Genomic DNA, 19,772 nt, shown 5'->3' on the forward strand with positions numbered 1-19,772 from the left:
TCCTGGTGTGTATAAATATATTTAAACAGTTGGCAGTGTGGTCATTAAGGCTCCAGACCTGCTCAGCAAGCAGCCTCCATTCTGAACAAAACCTCTCGCCACTCATTTTCAAAATAACTGTCAGTATTATTGCCATCATGCTTCCCTCTGGTGGTGGTGCTCAGACCTGGCTGATGAAACTACTTTCATACTACATGCACACAAGTGATTCAATTGGTTCTTTTTATTAAAAACAAAAGTAGACAACGATATCAAAAATCACATAAAACTTGTTTCTGAATAAAAGAGGACTGGAGGTGACAGATGGTAGAATGAATCTCTACTGTGGCTTCAGAGTCCCACATCCACTGATAAACATCTGTAATGAGCTTTTACAGTGAAGGACCAGCACTCTGACATCTGATTACTGACACTGCTTTTCCATTAAATTAGATCTGGTTCTTGAAACGGTTTCTTTATTTGTGGAAAGGCCCTCTATTGCCCTCTTTCCACCAATATCGAACTGGTTCGTGCACCTAGTTTTGAATCGTTCAGAGCATTTTGACCAAAAATAAATTGGTTTGGAACCTGAAGAGTTGGTTAGCAGCACGAAACAAAAACCAGAGATGTGAATTGCAAACTGAGGTGGGCATATTGTGCGTTGATGACACATCCTGGACTAAAATAACTAAAAATGGTGGAAATGCAGCCCGCATAGATAGCACCAAGGTTCCATGAAGCTTGAACAGAACCGATTCAGGAACCACAGCTAGTTTAGAGGAAAAATACCTTGTGTCAACTACCAGCCTCGTCACCACCACAGTCCTCTACATTATGATCACACTCACAGTCGATACATTTATACGTGTATGTACAATAAAGAGCAGATGAAAAGAGGGGAAAGGACGGGAGGAGAACTCCTGTTTGTATCAGCCTCGTTTACAGATGTTCACTGTATAGAAATCCAAAATATGTCAAGTTCAATTGAAAGTTGATGTGAAGGTGCCTTTTCAGAGCTGTAAGGCACATGAATGATGCTAAGATTAAGAAAACCAAACCACTAACTTGAAAATAAGCAGAGTGTTGAACTAAATTTATATGTACCTTTGAGATGTATGTTGGTTTAGGCGTGTTTTAAAACATCTGGCTCGTGTGTGACTAATGGATCCAGGCAGGCAGCTTCTCACATACGCACGTGTCTTAGATAAAATAAATCAACAACACCTCATGTCTTCTCCATGACACCTGCTGGGAACTGGGGTTTTTTTTTTCATTGAGTAACGTGTCACATATGTTACTGCTCTTAAATCTCATGGGTTGACAGAACGTACATTTGTGCTGCTCAAAATTCTTCGTGATCCTTCATATTCGGATGAAAACATCGCTTAGGCTGCTTCCTAAATCCAGACAAACATGGAACTAACAGGTTAAATTCAGCTGATTATAATACTTGTCAAATTGGTTGCCGATGACACTTTCCTCTTTAAAAAATCACATATATTTCATTACTAAGATGACATGAATAAGGTAACAAGTGGAAAAACAATGTAACAAAAAAATGCTATTATCAAAATCTAGATATTCGAGTGTACATACAGAATAGTTTGTTTTGACACTACTTGTAAATTCAAAACAAGAAGGGACAACACAGCTGATTCACTGTATGGATGTTTCAGTGGAGGTGACGCGCACGTGAATCTGGTGCCGACATCACGTCAGCTCTGATGACTTGTGTTGATGGAGCAACAGTGGTGTCAGTGTGAAGGACGGCTGATTGAGGACTTTTAAAAACAGAAGCAGAAACTACAGACTTTTCAGTCCTTCCAGAAGTTTCTGTTAAATCTGTGTACACGTGAAGTTCGGAGACTGAAGCCGATGCAAACAGGAAGCTCCACTCCTCATTTCATGGGTCAAATTTCTACATCACTCTCTTTGTCGTTGTCGTGGTCGCCATCGTAGAACTCGTTAGCCGCCTCCGGCCTGAGGAAGTGAAATCATTGACAGACAGTTAGCTACAGGAGCACCTTAAACCTTTTGTTGTCTTAGCTCCTGTCTGGTATCAAAGTGCACTGACCTGGTGTAGTTCTCCTCGCCCCCCCTCTCGTCCGGGTCGGGCTCGTCGTTGCGTTCGTAGCTCAGCATGTCGGAGGGGACGTCGTGGATCTGGACGCTGGGCGCGTGGTTCAACATCTTCAAGTTCTCAAAGACCGTCTGACGGATCTGCTCCAGGTACTACAACAACATGGACACAGTTACAAAAGACTGCACAGTGGATTTGTTGTTTTAGACTTCCATATGAATTACTGTCTACATCTGACCTTTACTTAACTTTACGAGGTACAGCCATTTATTATAATATTAATCTCAATGTCAAAAAGGTTTAATCCTATATTTCATTTACTGACTGTGTAGCTCTGACCAATATAGGTTATTAAATCATAACAGACTGAAGCAAAGGTGACTTGATAAACGCATATGGATAGAATTAGTGGTTCTAAAGTTATTAAATATTTTAGAAACAATAGCTATTTTTAGCCACCAGTGGCTGTCTAGGTCGTTGAGGGTTAAAGAACTTTGACTATAAGTCCTGTAGACACTCTATGGTATTATAACGCTGTCACTACTCAGTGTGGGACGGTGTTTCACCTGTCTGGAGTTCTGGTTTTCTATCCTGGTGCTGACGTCAGGATGCAGCGTGAAGTCTGGAGCAAAGTACTCAAAATACTCTGCAGGTAAGACAGAAGGAGGGGGAATCCAGAGAGGTTAAAGAATGGAGGGATATAGTGTGTGTGTTGTAACTGTATGTGAGAAATGATTTACAAAAAATTGAAAGTGTAAAATCACTGCTCCTCCAACAGATGGTGCTGAAGATTGAAAATGATCTACTCGTTTAAAGCATTGTCTCAGACCCACAGAAACTGAACAGGACTCTGATGCTGGAGCAAGTCTAGGCAGCAAGAAACCCTTAATAAAGACACAGAGGTGCATTACACAGTACAATGACTGAGCACGCCAACTCACCGCTATACGGCAGCTCATCACTGATGGATTCGTCCAATAACAGAGACGTCTCAAAGGTCCTACAGCACAACAAAGCAGCTGTTAGTGGAAACACCAAAGCTCACATAATGACTCAGAACATGGAACCTCCATCAACTCTTGACCATCAACCCCATGTTGTGTGTACTAAAGCTGACCTGTGTGTGTGTGTGTGTGTGTGTGTGTGTGTGTGTGTGTGTGTGTGTGTGTGTGTGTGTGTGTGTGTGACTTACCAGCAGCGAGCCACGTTCCTCACTGTGTATCCTCCTCCTCCAAGCACCAACAGAGGGATCTTAAAACTCTTGACAAACTCCACACACTCACTGGAAGACATAAAAATGCCACCATCATCATCATCATCATCATCAGCAGCAGCATCACTTTATGTTAAACATGCCCTTTATTATCAGGTATTAAACGCGTTGGCACCGTGCCGATTCCAGCTTGCAACGAATGATTATTTTCATTTTCTGTTCATCTGCTGATCAGTTTCATGATACTTAATTGCTTCTTTTGTCCAAAACACAAACACAGCAAATGTTTCATAGTTTTCATAGTTGACGATTAATTTTCTTTTGAATTACTTATCGTTTGACTAATTATTGCTGCTCTAGCCGATATGTTACTGTAAAGTGTGTGTGTGTGTGTGTGTGTGTGTCAAAATTAGTCATTACTTGTTTGTTTTTACAGTGTTTACAAAGACAACACATAACATAACAGAAGAATGGCTGTTAATCAGAGAGAGAGAGAGAAATGATGAAATCATGCCTGTCACATGAAGCCAGTCAGTGAGTAATCAGCTATCTTTGGGCTTCACCATCATCACCAAGCTGGAGCACTTTTAACTGGGGTGGATCACCATGGTAACCTATGCTGTGTGGCTAACCTGCTCCGGAGCAGATTGACTTTTAAACCTGCCAACAGCTAATCCACTAACCAGTGAGATCACAGAACAACTGAGTCATTACTCCTACAGGACCCCCACATGGACAAAAGAGTTAATAATGATACATTTTTGATGATCATTTTTCTGTTCCAGACTTCCCATGGTCCAACGGAGGGACAATTAACGACACTAAATACATCCTGACGATTAAAGCTGCATTTTAATTCTACAGTTTCTTTCCCGACACCATCAACGCTTTACTTTACTCTTATAATCCATCTCTGCATGAGGAAACTCTGTGATAATAATAATTGGAAATAACAAGTGTACGTTGTGTCGTCTTTTATTAGAAAAATAATCCACACACTGTTAATTAGCTCCGCATCAGACAGTAACTACTTTACTTCTGCTCTTCTGTGCAACTGACATTAATCTGCCTTTTTTATGTAGGTTTGTCTTCATCAGACAAATTAACAACTAATTAAGCATCTTTAACATTAACTTACTCACAGCTGGACTGTATTTATTTATTTCAAGTCTCTTGCTCGACAATGTAACAGAAGTCAGTCTCACCCGTGTCCTCGTATGCTGAGGTTGAAGCAGCCCAGTCGGTCACAGCCCAGAGAATCTGCTCCACACTGAAGCAGAACAACACACACACTCACAATGTGTCAACAATCATCATACGAGTTCATGCAGCCTGATAATCTGATAATGGGACAGGTTTGCTTCATCTGACACTGAAACAGATGCATCACACACACAGACTGGCGCTGAGGTTAAGAGTTAATCAAACAGATGAGTTCTGCATTAGAAGTTCAGAATCAGTCACTGACCTGCAGAACGATGCAGGTCGGCTGGTAGAAATCCACCACCTGTTTAATAACCGGCTGGAACAGCTGCCTGTAGCCTGAAACACACACAAACACACACACAGATGGCAGCAGTGTGAATCTCCACAGCCACTGACACAGTCAACACAACAGTAATACAGCTCTATGTGTTATTCTGTACATTTAAATAATGAACTGTGCAGGAGGTGAACTCACTCTGGTCATCAATGCCGTCTCTCAGAGGAACATTGAGGCAGTAGTACCGACCGCTCTCTGCTCCGACTTCATACATGTCACCTGCAGAAAACACACACTGTAAACACTCACCTACAGACAACACAATCGTAACGTACTGTACACACACAGATTAGGCAGTTGCCTTTGCAGCTCGTACCTGTTCCTGGGAAAAAGTAGTTCCCATATTTGTGGAAGGACACGGTCATGACGCGGTCAGTCAGGTAAAAGGCTTCCTGTACGCCGTCACCGTGGTGAATGTCTATGTCGATGTAGAGAACCCTAGGGTGGTATCTGTAACACACACACAGACACACACAGTTGTAAAGAGAGTAACAGACGCAGTAAACGCTTGATGACGGTTATTCAGATGAGTGTCTTACTTGAGCAGCTCCAGTATACTGATGACGATGTCGTTGACGTAACAAAACCCGGACGCCTGCAAACATAGAAAACTCATTTTAGGCTTTTAACCAGTCACAAGTAAGTCGAATGTGATTAGCAGAGAGAATTGACACCAGTAAACAGGACTCGGTTCTGACCTCAAACTTCTTGGCATGATGCAAACCTCCGGCCCAGTTGATGGCAATGTCACAGATCTGGAAAACAACATAGAATCACCATAAGGCTGATCGCGTACATCAATGAAACAAAAAGGCACGATGTTTTTTACACAAATAAAGAAATATCTTCATGAATAACATTTGCCGAATCGAAAAGTAAGTCCAAATAGTTAGGCATTTGTTTTATTTCATAAAGCGTTTCACAAAGTTTCTCTAAACTCCACAAAAAGCATCCTGTATTGGTTACCGTTTACTGTATTTGTAAAATTTTACATGTTCGCTGTCAATAAAATGTTGTCGTCTTTCATAAACGTTGTGTAAATGATGAAATCAGTTGAAACTGTGTGTTCAAACAGCTGGTAAACATTGTCAGTTTGTCGCGGCATCGCTGTACCAGCCTGTCTGCTTCCCTGTCTAAAGAGTGTCTCACCTCACAGCTTGCACAACTAAAGAAACAATGTAACGTACTGCATGCATCACCGAATTTATACGAATGATGAATAATTGTGCAGTTTCTCTTCACTCAGTAACTCTTAAAATCACATGATTTGTAAGGGAGTCCGGGGATATTGCGGTTACTAGTTCAATGCTTAGTTGAAACATACAGTGTGTTCACAAATATCTGCTGCCAGCATTGGCAGGTTAAGAGAGCCCACACACGTAGTTTGCATTACTGTGAACACTACGTGTGTATCAGTGTGTAATCCATTCTGCCTGTTGTTGTGGCCTCTTCTTGTTGCTGATTTGCATGGGACAAAAGTTGTGTAGGTGGTCCTTCAATGTGGCCCAGGACACATGTGTAAACACTCTGATAACAGAATGTGATCACATGTGGCCCAGACCACCTCTGAATGTGGTCTGGGTCAGCAGATCTCAAATGCATCCTCAATGCGTTTTATTGGCATTCACACCTGTACTTAAAGCGGGCCACTTGTGATCGGACCACTCAGGATGCATGTTGTTACAAATGTGAACAGCCTTCACGACTCTGTGGTCCTGAGCAGCCGACAAGTAGAGCTGCAGCTGCATACTGCTGCTGTTTCAGTTTAACAAAGAAGTGTCAACACTGAGGGATGTCCGGTGATCTAAGTATCATCTGCTGAACACATGTTCATCTTTAATCAGCAGCTGCTTAGCAAAAACCTCAGAGCAGGACAGGAAGTTTACATGGCTGCTACTGAAAGAATAAATCAGTGGCTATGATGCTTGTGACAGGGAAGCTACCTAGAAGACAAAGGCCACTGATTTTCACTGTGGCGAGACTGACTTCATTTAGGTTGGTTCGTGTATGTTTGTATAAATTGTGTGTGTGTTACCTTGTGGTTGAGCTGTGTGGCTCCCTGTAAAGAGGCTCCTGTGTATCTCGAGCAAAACTCAAACAGACCAGGAAACACAGGACTGAAAGACAATAATATCCAAATAATATGGACCATGAAACCACAAGGGCATTGTATGCTATGACTGTGCAGTACATGTCCTGAATATGAAAAGGTGCAATATGTAAGAATTGGCCATCTGTCAAAATCAAACTCCAAACAAATCGTGGGCTGCCTATAACCCGAGTAACAACTACCTGCTGCTGACTGTAGCTGCCGTTAGCTAGTTGGCTCATTTAACCATGCAGCTAACTCAGTGTAACATGAGTTGACACTGTCTGGACTGGATGCTTGGAGCACCGGGGGATTTTTGGTGTGGTTTACGCTCAGATTCCCACCTCTTCAGGTACAAGTTGGCTAGGGGCTAGCTGGTAAGCATGCTAAATTTTGTAGATGACTATTTGAATATTTTAAACTGAAATTCTTACATAATGCGCCTTTAACAGATGTAGCCATTATTCATTTCTAAAACAATCCACTTTTATAAAAAACAATAATAATACTCACCAGTCGTCTCCGACATTGAATGTGTTGAGGCTCTTTGTGAAGCCCTGCATGTTATTGGGGCTGACCTTCTGCAGGAAGTCAATGTAGTCCTCAGAGTGGAACCGACACATGTCGTGCTGTGATGCTTTGTATGGTTTGAACACCTAATCAGTAAAAAGGATGATTTAATAAAGAACAGTACATTATGAAATGTTACATGAGTGAGCGAATGTTATTCCAGAGAGAAAGGAGTATTTCTGCATGAGCAGGGTGTGAATCGGTGAAACCATCTCTGTGTACTGCTCACCATCATTTTCTTGTAGAGTCCATAGTGCAGCACCAGACTGTGAGTCAGAGACAAACGGTGAGGCTTCATGGGGTGGCCAGCACCTGGAGGACACACACACTTCAGAAATTACCAATCATAATACAGATATTTCACTGAGGCATTCATAGTGACTTCTTTAAGAACCACTGTTGAAAACAAATCTTCAGAGTTACATAGCAGCAGACTAATAAGTGATAAATAAAGCTGTATATCACGACTGTCAAATCAAATCAAATCTGATTACAAAACACTGAAATGCACTTCATATCTACAGCAGGATAGTGTTTATTGATATTGTGCAGTTCTTCTTTAAAACGTGAATTTTTACCAGCCACTTAACAGATTACTATTGATTTTTGGCTGGTGAGTGCATCCACCTGCATGTTTAACCAGCAAGTGGATGGTACTGATTTTCAGCCCTGCCTGTATGTGTATGTGTGTGTGTGTGTGTGTGTGTGTGTGTACATGTTGTTTCAATACTTTAAATGATCTTTAGTTCTGAAGTTTTGAATATTTTTGTTTTGTTAGCATTTCAGTTCCAAAGCAGGTATCGTCGCCGTTACAGTGGGTGGTTTTACAGTCAGAAAATTACATATTGTGCGAAAATATTTCATTTCCACTGTCTAAATACGAAGATCCTTACAGTAAATCAATCTGCAATTATTACAAAGGGATAACTTACTGTATGAACCATCTGCACATCATAAATGTAAAAAGCAGGCAGATAGCGAGCACAGAGGGAAATATGGGACAGTTTTAATACATACGGATAGCTGATAAATACCGTTAGCTAGCTAAACATGCTAGATACTCTGTGATTTGCACCACCAGTAGCGATAAAATTAAATAGTTTTATGGTAAAAACCAGCACAGCAGGTCTCCAAATGGACTGAGGAAATGCGAAATGCAAAAAATTAAATGTAAGAATAAAACACAGCCCTGAAGTTATTAGCATAAAGCTAGCTTACGTTAGCACCGCTTCCCTTTGTAGGCCGGTTCACTACGATAACCAAACTCACCGTAATGAAAGTTGCCCACGTCCGGGTCATAAAAATAAGATGTTCTGTTGTTCATGCTGTACGAATAATTTTCCGACTTTTCCCGTAAAACTATGAATGTTCCCGCGGCGATATAATCCACATTTTTCTATCAATTAGCAGTTAGCCGCCATGGTAAACACCGACTCGATACGTCATCAGACAGGGACGGTAGTAACGGAGAGGGGAGGGGGAGAAAAGGAAGCGGCCCGAAAAAATAAAAGCCTTTTGTCGATATAATTAAACGTCCTTTCCTTTTCTGAACTCATGAAAATAAAACATAAACTGTAATAAATGAGACGACTGTCGTCTTTATTGTCATTTATTATGTTATTTGAATTTATCTAAGACAAGGACGGTTAGTCTGTAGTAAAATACCCATGACAAATTGACTAATCAACATTAATCTGGAGTTTAGTGCAAAATAAATAAAAATGATTTATTGCAGGACAGACAATTTATGTGCCCCTGTAATCCTCCTATAAAATGTTCCAAGAATAACAGGTCATGAAACGGTCCCATTTCAATAAGCCCACTGATGAATCAGGAAGAGGTTTGGCTATTTCTGTGGGCTATAATTATTTAGCTATAATAATTATTGTTAATATCTGTCATCAAATCAGGTTCAGACTTATCCAGACCGGGTAAGTCTGAACCTGAAAAAAAAAAAAAAGAAAATTCATGGAAAACAGCTGAGGATGAATTGAGGGGTGTCACAGCCTGAGGAAAGAAGCTGAAATAGTTGGGGTCAACCGTTTGAATGACAGTGTCACGATTATGATTGTATTATTTATTCAAACTGGCAAATAGACAACTTTTTTGCTTAACTTAACGTAAATAGGCCTACTGGCTGCACAGTGTAATGACTGTAAAAATAATTACACTAGCCACGTAAAGATTGGTTTCCTATAAACTTCGCTTTCACTATGATATTTGGTTTGCCACTGGGCTTGACTTTTCCCAGAAAAATAAAGGTTGAATTACGACACAAAGAAAGCACATCTGCCACTTTGCATCCAAAACAGGAAGAGCCCTTCTTTTCCCTAATCCCTATCCAAAGGTAACAGTGGAATAACTTAAATAACTGTGGAAACTCTACGCTGCAAAATGAAAAGAACCCTGCAAAGAACGGGCGGCATTAATTCAATGGAGAGCGCGGGAGTTGTATCAAAGTCTGTTCCCTCGCTGATATGTGTTTCCTCTTACCTCCGAGACTTGAACCGGTTCATAACCAGCATTCTTTCTACTAAATCAGTAAGTAACTACGGAAGCCCTAAAGGGCCATGCATTCACACATTTTATTTCCTCTGTTTTCCCGTGATAACGAGTAAATTTCATTTGTTTTCTCGAGATTTCGAGTTATTGTTTCGAAATAACAACTGCTGTTTCCCGAGATAACGGGATAATTTTCTCGAGATCTTGAGAAAACAAAACGATAGTGTAGTATATTAAATCATTGCAGGAAACATCATTCAGTGTAGCAATGTCAGAGGAGCAGGAGCATATCAATCACCACGTCACATATCTTTTCAATCAAGGCCTGATACAGGCTGAAATAGCATTATGCCTTGCTATTACAGATAATATACAGTTAGTTATACATATTAGTGTGCGTAATCTAAAAAAGTAGTTAGCAAGGCTTCAGCTATATCAGCGGTGCAATCTAAGTGAGCCTGATGTCGTCATTAACTACATAGCTTACCAGTTACGAGGTCCCAGGCGTCTCCATAATCTCAGGCCTATCATATCACAGTCATTATCTCGAGATCTCGAATTAATTATATCGTTATCTCGGAAAACAAAGTTTCGTTATCTCAAGATCTTGAGAAAATTATCCTGTTATCTCGGGAAAATGGCAGTTGTTATTTCGAGATAATATCTCGAGATCTCGAGAAAACAAATGAAATTAACTCGTTATCATGGGAAAACAGAGGAAATAAAATGTATGAATGCACGGCCCTTTAGGGCTTCCGTAAATAACTAAACTTGCCCACGTATTAATACAACCAGGTGTTTTACTCTGTGTTTCATCACACTGAGCTCAGGGTTTTTAGCTTAAATTGGGATAATTACGGTTGTTTTTTGCTTTGGACAGTAGCCAGGCTGTTAACCATTTTGCTTGAAAACATGTCTGTTTCCACTTTAAGTTTTTTTTTTTACTCCAAAGTTTCTTAATTTGCTGAACACATGGACTGATCCTGGCACACTCATTCACAGAAAGAAAAGAAAAACAAAATGGCCTCAGCTCGGTTTTCAAAACACGTCAGAGTTGAACCAAATCTGCTGAGCTGTCACGACCCTACACAGAATATACAAAGATGGGCTTAATTCTAAATGGCTTTTTCCCACACCTCCACCAAATCTTTTCATTGGTGTCCAAATGTTGGACTGTGATTGACAGAGGCACAAACACAGCACAGGTGAAGAATGTGTTTGATGCTGGCAGAGTCCAGCCATGGATTTAAATGTGGATCATGGCTACCTGCGAGCTATTATGCAAGGATTACTGTGTTATTAGAATCTGACAACATTTAGTGATGTGAAGTAGAATATCATGTCTCTGCAGGTTAGTTATTAATATCTTGGGCATGAGCTCAATACAGCAAGAGTTTTGGGTGTGGAACCGTGTTTATTTAGAAGCTCATTATAATAACCTGTGAAAAAGGGTTTGGTGGATTATAAAATGTGAAAAAATAGACCTTAAGGACCAATGCAACACAAAGCAGACATTGACCACGCGCCACACGTGCAGCCTAAGCCTGTAAACACAAACACACAGACGTTGCTGTTCTTTCACCAAGAGGGTTTATTGTTTGACAAAGCTGCTTCAACTGAAACGTCTTCTTCATTTTCTCCATCTCTTCTCTTCAGTCTGTCTCCCTCCCGTCTTTATGTTTCCCGCATCCTTCCCCTCCCTCTTTCTTTCCACAGTAAAGAATAAAATCTGTGTGTGTTTGCGTGCATGTGTGTGCGATGGCAAGAGCAGATGTGCCCGAGATGTCTAACAGCACAACCTTACACAGACGGGGTCATGTCCGCCTGCAGCGTCTGAGTGTGTGTAGGCTGTGTCAAGGTGTGTGTGTGCATGTGTAAAGGTGTGTGTGTGTGTGTGACAGCTAAACCTCTGACAGAATTTAAGTGTGATTTATTGGTACACCCTCCTAAACACTGCTATCTGCAGTTTCTGTGCACACACACACACACACACACACACACACACACACACACACACACACACACACAAACTCACTAACATGCATTCACAAGAACCAATGAAAGGAGGGGCTGATTTTAGGAAAAGTGAATTATGTTGTTATTTTTTCTATTTTAAGGAAGAGTCGAGGGGCCTGAGGGCAGAAGCTGCCTTGTAGTCTGATGGTAAATTACGGCTTTCAAGCAAAGCTAACTTTATTCTACTTTTGTGAACAGGGGCTGCCAGAATCAGCATAACAAGCAAGTTTCTTGTAGCAGCTTTAATCAGAAATCTTGGTGAGTTAAACAACCTGTTGTGCTACACATCCGCACAGGCTTTCATTACTGTGGGGTGTATATGTATGTGTGTCGCTGCTTAGACGGGCACCACTGACACAAAATGCCAGAAAAGCTGCGTTCAAGAAAACAATGTAACATGTTTTTGCACTTAACATTAGAAATCTTTATTGTTTGTATATGATGATTTACACACTTTTTAATGTCGCCATATGCTTCATTTGAGCTGAACATTTAACTTAATGAAGCCCATTCTCACAGAATTACTTAGAAAGTTATTGTTTGGGTAAAGACATCATCGTTATACTATAAGATGCTGAAGTCATTGTACTGTACTTACAGAAGAGGAACTCAAGGTGTTATTTGTATCTGTATCTTATAAAGATTAAAATGACTGTAGTATAGGTTGACATTTTGTATTTCAGCTTCATGTTCGCCTTATAAATCAGGAGCAGAATTCAAAATATCAGCAAAATGGGACGCCCTGGTAGCTCACCTGGTGATCCATGCTACCTGTGTATGGAGGCTGAATCCTCAGCAGCAGTCCCCTTGCTTTATGTCTTGTCCCTTATTCATCGTATAAAATATCTGCAGTATACTTCTGTCCTTTGCATTTAATGTGATGGACTAGAAAACACAACTAAAGTAAAAAGAGGTTATCTGAATTGAGGGTTGTAGGTTATGTTACGTTAGACTGATGCAAAGATATTTTATCCCCATGAAATCACTGTGAACATGGGACCGTGTGTGTGTGTGTGAGCGAAAGAGAGAATTGTTTATCCATGGTTTTATAAGAGTGTGATGGAGAGGCTGGCGTCAATAATTGATCATGAAGCAACGCTGCCTCACCTTCACTCCACTCTACAAATGTGTGTTGGCTTGTCCACTGTTTTGCGTTGGAATGTGTAGTTGTAGATTTGACTTTCTCTCCTCTGCCACTTTGTTTCCTCTCTCTCTCCCTCTCTCTCTCTCTCTCTCTGTCTCTGCTTCATGCTTCTCTGCCTGCAGCAAAATGGCAGAGCTTACCTGAATTGAATTTTTAAGTGTAACTGCTGTGTTATCCTGATGTTACAGGTTACTTTAGGTTCAGCAGGTGTGCTTAGGCACAGACTGTGATAGTGTTCGTGTGTCTGTGAGACCAGATTTGATGCTGGAATGCCCCTTATTAATGCCTAATGTATACTTTTTTTTCTTCTTTTGAGGAAGTTAGGGTTGTTTTTTTTCCCCGTAGCCTCAAGTAAAGCTCACACAGGTCCACCTGCCATTTTGAGATACTGATTTCACCCAGCATACACCAAAAAACCTTTGATATTAAAACAGAGAGCGCTGCTTGTTACGTTCTGTTTGTCTGCTGTTTCTTCATCGTTTTTACTGCATCCTCAGGTAATAACACAAACACAGAAATATTTATTTTTTCCATAAATTGAAAAAACAAGCTGTTCTCAGAGGAAAATAAGGTCCCCAGAACACTGTTTGAAGCTGAGAAGGTGGCAGGGTCCGCCAAATATAAACAAAGGAAATGGAAAATACTCATACAACTAATAAGCAATACATCTTTATTTTTAAAGAATATGTCCTGGCAGCCACACAGTGATTAAGTGAACCCTTTGGTAGAATAAAGCTATTAGCTATTAGCTAGTAGAAGGTTTTACTCCTTGACACATGAGCTTTGTTTGCCTAACTTCAGCTAGCAGTGCATCTAGTGGGGTCCGCCCGCTATTCCGACATGTCTCCGACAATGACAAAAAACAATGTCGAAATAGAGGGACGCTTGAAAAATAACTTTAATGCCGCTATTCCGACAATAACAGGTCACTGTCTAAATAGCGGCATGTCGGAATAGCAGCATGTAACCGCATCTAGTCTGTTACTTAAACATTTAAATAAGTACAATTACATCCTGACCTGTTCCAGTAACTTAGTCTTGCACATTTTAAACTTTAATAACAGAGCAGCACTCTGTGAAGAGCACTGTCAAGGTCTACAGTCAGTGCTGTGTGTGTATGTGTGCCTCAGGGTCTGACTCTGTTCTCTCAAGCATCTGTCTCTGCATGTTGTTGAAACACACACACACACACACACACACACACACACACACACACACACACACACACACACACACACAAACACACACACACACACACACACACACACACACACACACACACACACACACACACAGGGACAAGTGCCCTCAAATTCATCCTTGTATGTCATTGCCATGGAGACATATACAATATACAGAGGGTTAAGGTTTTATCAATGACACACACACAGACATTTTAAATCCATCCGTGCAGATGTCTGGCACACACGCGCGCACACACACACACACACACACACACACACACACACACACACTTCTTATGATATAAAGTGCACTTACACTGTAATATATCCTCTTCCCAGTCATTATATGTCATGTTGATATCTTTAATTCACTGTATTTTCTGGAACAGTCGTCAGCTTTAGGCCAGGTGAAAATCAATCATGTAGAAGCCTTTGGCAATATTCTAAATGTCTTGCTACTGCGAAACCTCAACTTTTTCATTTAATAGCCATCGGCACTTAGTAGAGTGCACACCTTCACCAAGGCACAATGTCCTCCTTTTGTACTCACTCATAGATACCTGCAAGCTAAATACACCTGATTTTCTTCATCAAGATCCCCATTTTATTCTTTGAGAAATTAAAGAACATGTAAAAAAAAAAAAAAAAAAAAAAGTTCACAGGATCTATTCTGGGCCGAGACCCGTCCTCCATCCAAGTTTCATGGAAATCCAGTCAGTAGTTTTTCTGTCATCCTGCTGACAAACCAACCAGTCAACAAACAGATCATATTCAGGTCCACATTAATAGGTTCTGGATGGTTTGTTGTCTTGAATTAAGAGGAGAATTCCAAAAATGGCCCGATGAAAATGGCTGTCACACAACTGTAGATATGTTTCCAATCTGTGCATAATCCATTTCTGTCACTCCATTGTTCCAACAAGAGAAGGAATGACAACATGTGTGTTTACTGTAGCTGTTGGCAACTTGGTATTAAAAGTTTATGTTTGTGCATTTCTTCCACAAACCCAGAGCATGTGTTCACTAAAACGCCCCATTTGTTTTTAATTTGAGAGATCTTTAGATTTCAGGCTGATGATGTTTCAGAGTGGGTCTTAGAAAATGGCTAAAAGACAAGGGAAACTTTATATAAAGTACAGTACTGACGGCTGATTGACCTATGCTGTTAAGGGAAATAAGTGCTTCCACTACACCACAATATGATTCTTACAGCAATGTGTCTCCAAACATTACCCGAACCAGCGTTACTCAGGTCATAAATCATGATCTCCTGGGACATTGATAAATAGCGTGCCACTTCAAGGACATCGTGTGTAACGTCTACAGATTTTAAGCATCTCTCCCGTGTCTTTTAACACAATCTCTTAACACACGTCTGCTGGCCTTTGTTGCTGACATTACGTACGTGAATCGAGTGAAACAGCATCCTGCTAAATGTTGCCTCTGTCTCGTGGGCAAATGTAAATCTATTTTATGTTATGTCCAAGTTGGTCGGGCATAACAAGTGTCAGCCATAGTAACAAATGGGTGCTGAAAAAGTTGCTCAAAGTTGAAACAGAGACTATGCTATAGTATAACAAGATGTAATCACGTAAGACTCGTGCAGGTATACAGGTACTCAACTGGTACTTAACCACAAGCAGTCTTGGCATCGCTATGATGGACTGAGTATGATTTTTTTCGACGAATATATAGACTCTTCCTCTTTCTCTTCTACTCCAGCATAAGAGTCTCATCATGAGTCTCTCTTCATCATCCATCACCTCACTGCTGCATAACAGATGTGGACAATCCTTCCATATGTGATCACACATATGTAAAAAAGAAAAGATTGGCTTGAGAAGGGGGTGTGATGGGTGTGTGCATGCAGGTGTAGCCACCACCACCACAATGGTAAAGTAGCCAGGAGGGTGGAAACTGAATGAAAATCATGTTTATGCATCAGGTGTGTTTTTTTTTACTTTAATCCCAGTATGACAGCCATCAATTGCCAACGCAGTTAGTTAATGCCTCATACATGTAGGCAGCCGAGTGTACACGTTTCTCCTGGTGCCTTTGAGTGCTGCTGCTGTCAGTGGATGATGAATGATTTAGTCCTGGGAGCTGAGTCACTGGGCTGACACACAGGGTATCACTTTATAGTGGTCTTGATCTTAACAGGAAGAACTGCACTTCATCAGCATGTCTATTGGTCTACATTTGGATATATGAAATGCACATTAGCAGCAATGTGACCTGCTGGACCATAAAAGAAGGGCTATCGTGTGTATCTGTATTCAAAGTAAGGTTTTTGCTTATGGTTGTAGTGGTGCCTACAGTATGTTAAGAGGGTCAGGCAGAGACAGTCTGTTACAGTAAAATCAATAAAAAATAGTTTAAATATAGAGATTGTGTATTAATGTTTTGCAGTGAAGCCAGTGTTTTTCACCTCAGTGAAAGCATCTCGCACAAACCACAGTAAAACACAGTGAATATATGATCATACTGTTCCTTTAGGGCTTATAAAGATACAATGAGGAATGTGATTCATATGAGCTGTCGATCACAAAGTTCACAATAAGTCCACTCCAAATGCTAACCAGCTCCACAAGGCCTTCCTGTCGAAATGCCAAGCTCTTCTTGGAACATTTTTATTGCTCTTCCCATACTGTCCTCTCTATACTCACTATAGTTAATGCTTTTTACATTGCAATTTGCCACCATACCATGGAAACACATGTACGTTATCAAAACATGATTTCATGGGGCCAAATATAAATATGCTGTTTAATCAGAATCTTGATACACAAGGTACATTTATTGTCATTTTGACAAATGAAAAACTTTGATAAGTGAAATAATGTTTAAAGTCCTGCTACGTGTTTTTTGGCAATGGAGTGTTGAGGACGAGTTCAGGAGTCTCACAGCCTGGGGAATGAAGCTGCTCTGTAGTCTGGTGGTACGACAGCAGATACTTCTGTATCTTTTGTCAGATGGCAGCAGGGTGAACAGACTGTGGCTGGGTGGGTGTTGTCTTTTCGTATCCTTTGGGCTCTGTGCAGACTATGTCAATGAATGGTTGTTAAGCTGTCTGGGGAGGGACATTCATGTCTTGCTCGGTCTTGTGACAATCTGTTTAATTGCTGCACCACAGGATCCTTGGAAGGCTCCATTCCATATACTTGTATATGTATGTGTTGACATTAAAGAGAGTCTGACTATCAAAAACACGTATAAATCACTGAATGGAAACAGGCAATAAAACCCTTCACATCACATTGTAACAGCTAGTACAACACACATTCATGTATTTACTGACTGGTAAATGTGCTGCGCAATCCTGACAACAGTTGCCCTGCAAATGAACGCCAAAGATACGTCACATTAAAGATGTGTACAGTGGTGTTTTACAGCAGTTTGGCTGTGTATAACATAATCTGGCTTGAGTTTGAGATGTACAACAAGACAGAAATGATTTAGAGCTGTTTAATGATGTGGATTGATGCAGGGTTAATTGGCTGGAAGCTCTGACACACTACTCACACTTTCTGATGAATGAGAACTTAAACAAAAGTGTTCAAAATGTCTGAGAGGAGGCTTTCACAGGCCAGCAGAGAGAAAAAGAGGTTTGGGGGTTCAGTGTGAGAGCCGAGATCGATTTTAGACTCTTCAGAAAAAGTTTAAATCTCTTGTGTTTCAGTATTCACTCTGTTTTCTCACCATAACTTTCTATATCTTTCTTTTTTCTAAATGTATGTGTCTGTCTGCCTGTCTGTTTCTGTCTTTTGAGATATTCTGCTTCTCTTGATCGAGACTCATGGTTTGTTATTTGCACCATAAAACCACACAGATGGTCTTCTGCATTGTCTGCAGCACCGACTGCCCTTAAATGAAAGTTAATAATAATAATCAAATAATTTTGTTTTTTTTATCTAATAATTTAGACTTTTCCCACTTATAATTATGACTTTTCTTTCTCATAATAATGGCATTTTATCTGATCATTTCGATTTCTTCATTTAAAATTATGACATTTTACCTCATAATTAGGACTTTTTCCACTTGTAAGTATGACTTTTTCTGTCAGACCATGGAAATATACTATGTTCTTAAGGCTTAATTTTCAATAGCACAGTGTGTGCCTTATACTGAGGACTGTGAACACTGAAATAGACTTTTATGGGATTCTGGGAAGAAATTAAATTGAAGGGAGCACCTACTCAAAGCAAACTGCGAACACTTTGAGGAATACCAGGAGCATGAGTAACGCCCCGCTTCATGAAACAAGGAAGGAAGGAACCTGTTGTAGCAGGCAGGCTCAAAGTTGTTTGCAAGTGTTCGCAAATCTACAGAAAAACTTGGCATCAGGAGGTTTTTATGAAAAAACTTATCACAAGACTTCATGTAATTGCTTGTGAACTGATATACTGTAATTATGCAAACATTTCATGATACTGGATGAGTTGAGAGATGAGACTTTTCCTTTGAGCCCTTTTTATTCTGACATTGATTCAATAGATCTTTTAATAGTGATGAATGTACAGTAAACTCAGTGTAGTAAAATCCCACACAGTGACTAAATGCTTTGTGTTATCACTATCTAAACATTACATTAAGACTTTGATTGTCATTCAGATGTTACAAATAGTTTAGCAATGGAATTTTGTAGGCAAATATCAGACAGGTTTTAATCCATGTAAGTCAGAGAGCGGTCCAGTTATGAAGTTGGCTCTGGGCACAAAGGTGGATTAATTTTACAGTTGACTCATGTAATTTGCCATCTTGCCGGTGTTGGTGATAATTTGCTTGCTTGTTTGGCCATGACTTGAATTTCAGAAATATTTGTGCTCCTAGCAGACGCAGCAAGGACGAGATGTGTGTTCCAGATCACTGCTTTCTTATCCCACTTTTATACCAAAGTTAGCATGTATATGTGTTAAACAAGCTGTTTGACTTTTTCACATTGCTTTGAGACAAATATGCAATTCTGTTTTTGTTCCTTGTGTCACGTTTGTCATCAAGAACGCTTCACAAAAGCAGGGAACAGTAGAAAGCAGCAGATCATAAACCTTATCAGACTACATTCAAAAGACTTGTTTTAAAAAGTCTTCATCAATAAAATTCTGCATCAGACACATCGTTTTTTTTCCGGAAGTGATAACGGGAGTGAGACATCTCGCTTCTTTCTGATCTCTGATGAGAGTTGTACATACGCAGTACCAATCAGGCAGCTGACTGCCACTAACAAAGGTTATTTTCAAATGCCTTTTACTTTAGTCTCTTTTTCAAACTCAGTGTCGACTGAACGATGTTCAAGCGCTGCTTGACAGAGACGGATTTAAGAGTGATAACAAGCCAACATCCTTAACAGGTGTTAGTGTAGAGGAGAAACCCCTGAGAACATAAACACACAGCCATGTATCACTCTGTAATGTGAACACTGACACTTTCTCAGTGGTAGCTGTAAAGTAAA

General features: G+C 40.3%; 1 protein-coding gene across 1 annotated transcript; it reads right to left on the reverse strand.

Annotated features, from left to right (window-relative positions):
* Window positions 1-208: 208 nt before the first annotated feature.
* On the reverse strand, window positions 209-8,930 carry hdac3 (histone deacetylase 3). The gene is made up of 15 exons (XM_084352596.1): window positions 8,744-8,930; window positions 7,704-7,786; window positions 7,418-7,560; window positions 6,851-6,932; window positions 5,514-5,570; window positions 5,355-5,410; window positions 5,132-5,265; window positions 4,954-5,034; window positions 4,741-4,814; window positions 4,478-4,542; window positions 3,252-3,341; window positions 3,001-3,059; window positions 2,626-2,705; window positions 2,054-2,211; window positions 209-1,959 (listed from the first exon to the last, which is right to left on the reverse strand). Exons 1-15 carry the CDS (start codon window positions 8,796-8,798, stop codon window positions 1,890-1,892), a joined length of 1,287 nt encoding a protein of 428 aa, XP_084208722.1. The 5' UTR covers window positions 8,799-8,930; the 3' UTR covers window positions 209-1,889.
* Between the last annotated feature and the right edge of the window lie 10,842 nt (window positions 8,931-19,772).

Source organism: Pagrus pagrus, assembly GCF_965226575.1.
Source record: "Pagrus pagrus genome assembly, chromosome: 5".
NCBI classification, from domain to species: Eukaryota; Metazoa; Chordata; class Actinopteri; order Spariformes; family Sparidae; genus Pagrus; species Pagrus pagrus.

Bases quoted from the DNA above. Each gene is read 5' to 3' on its own strand.
- hdac3 (XM_084352596.1), bottom strand. From the start codon at position 8,798: ATGAACAACAGAACATCTTATTTTTATGACCCGGACGTGGGCAACTTT. The intron at 7,787-8,743 runs GTGAGTTTGGTT...TGTGTCCTCCAG, and splicing joins CGTGGGCAACTTTCATTACG to GTGCTGGCCACCCCATGAAG. The intron at 6,933-7,417 runs GTGAGTATTATT...ATTGTCTTTCAG, and splicing joins TTCAATGTCGGAGACGACTG to TCCTGTGTTTCCTGGTCTGT.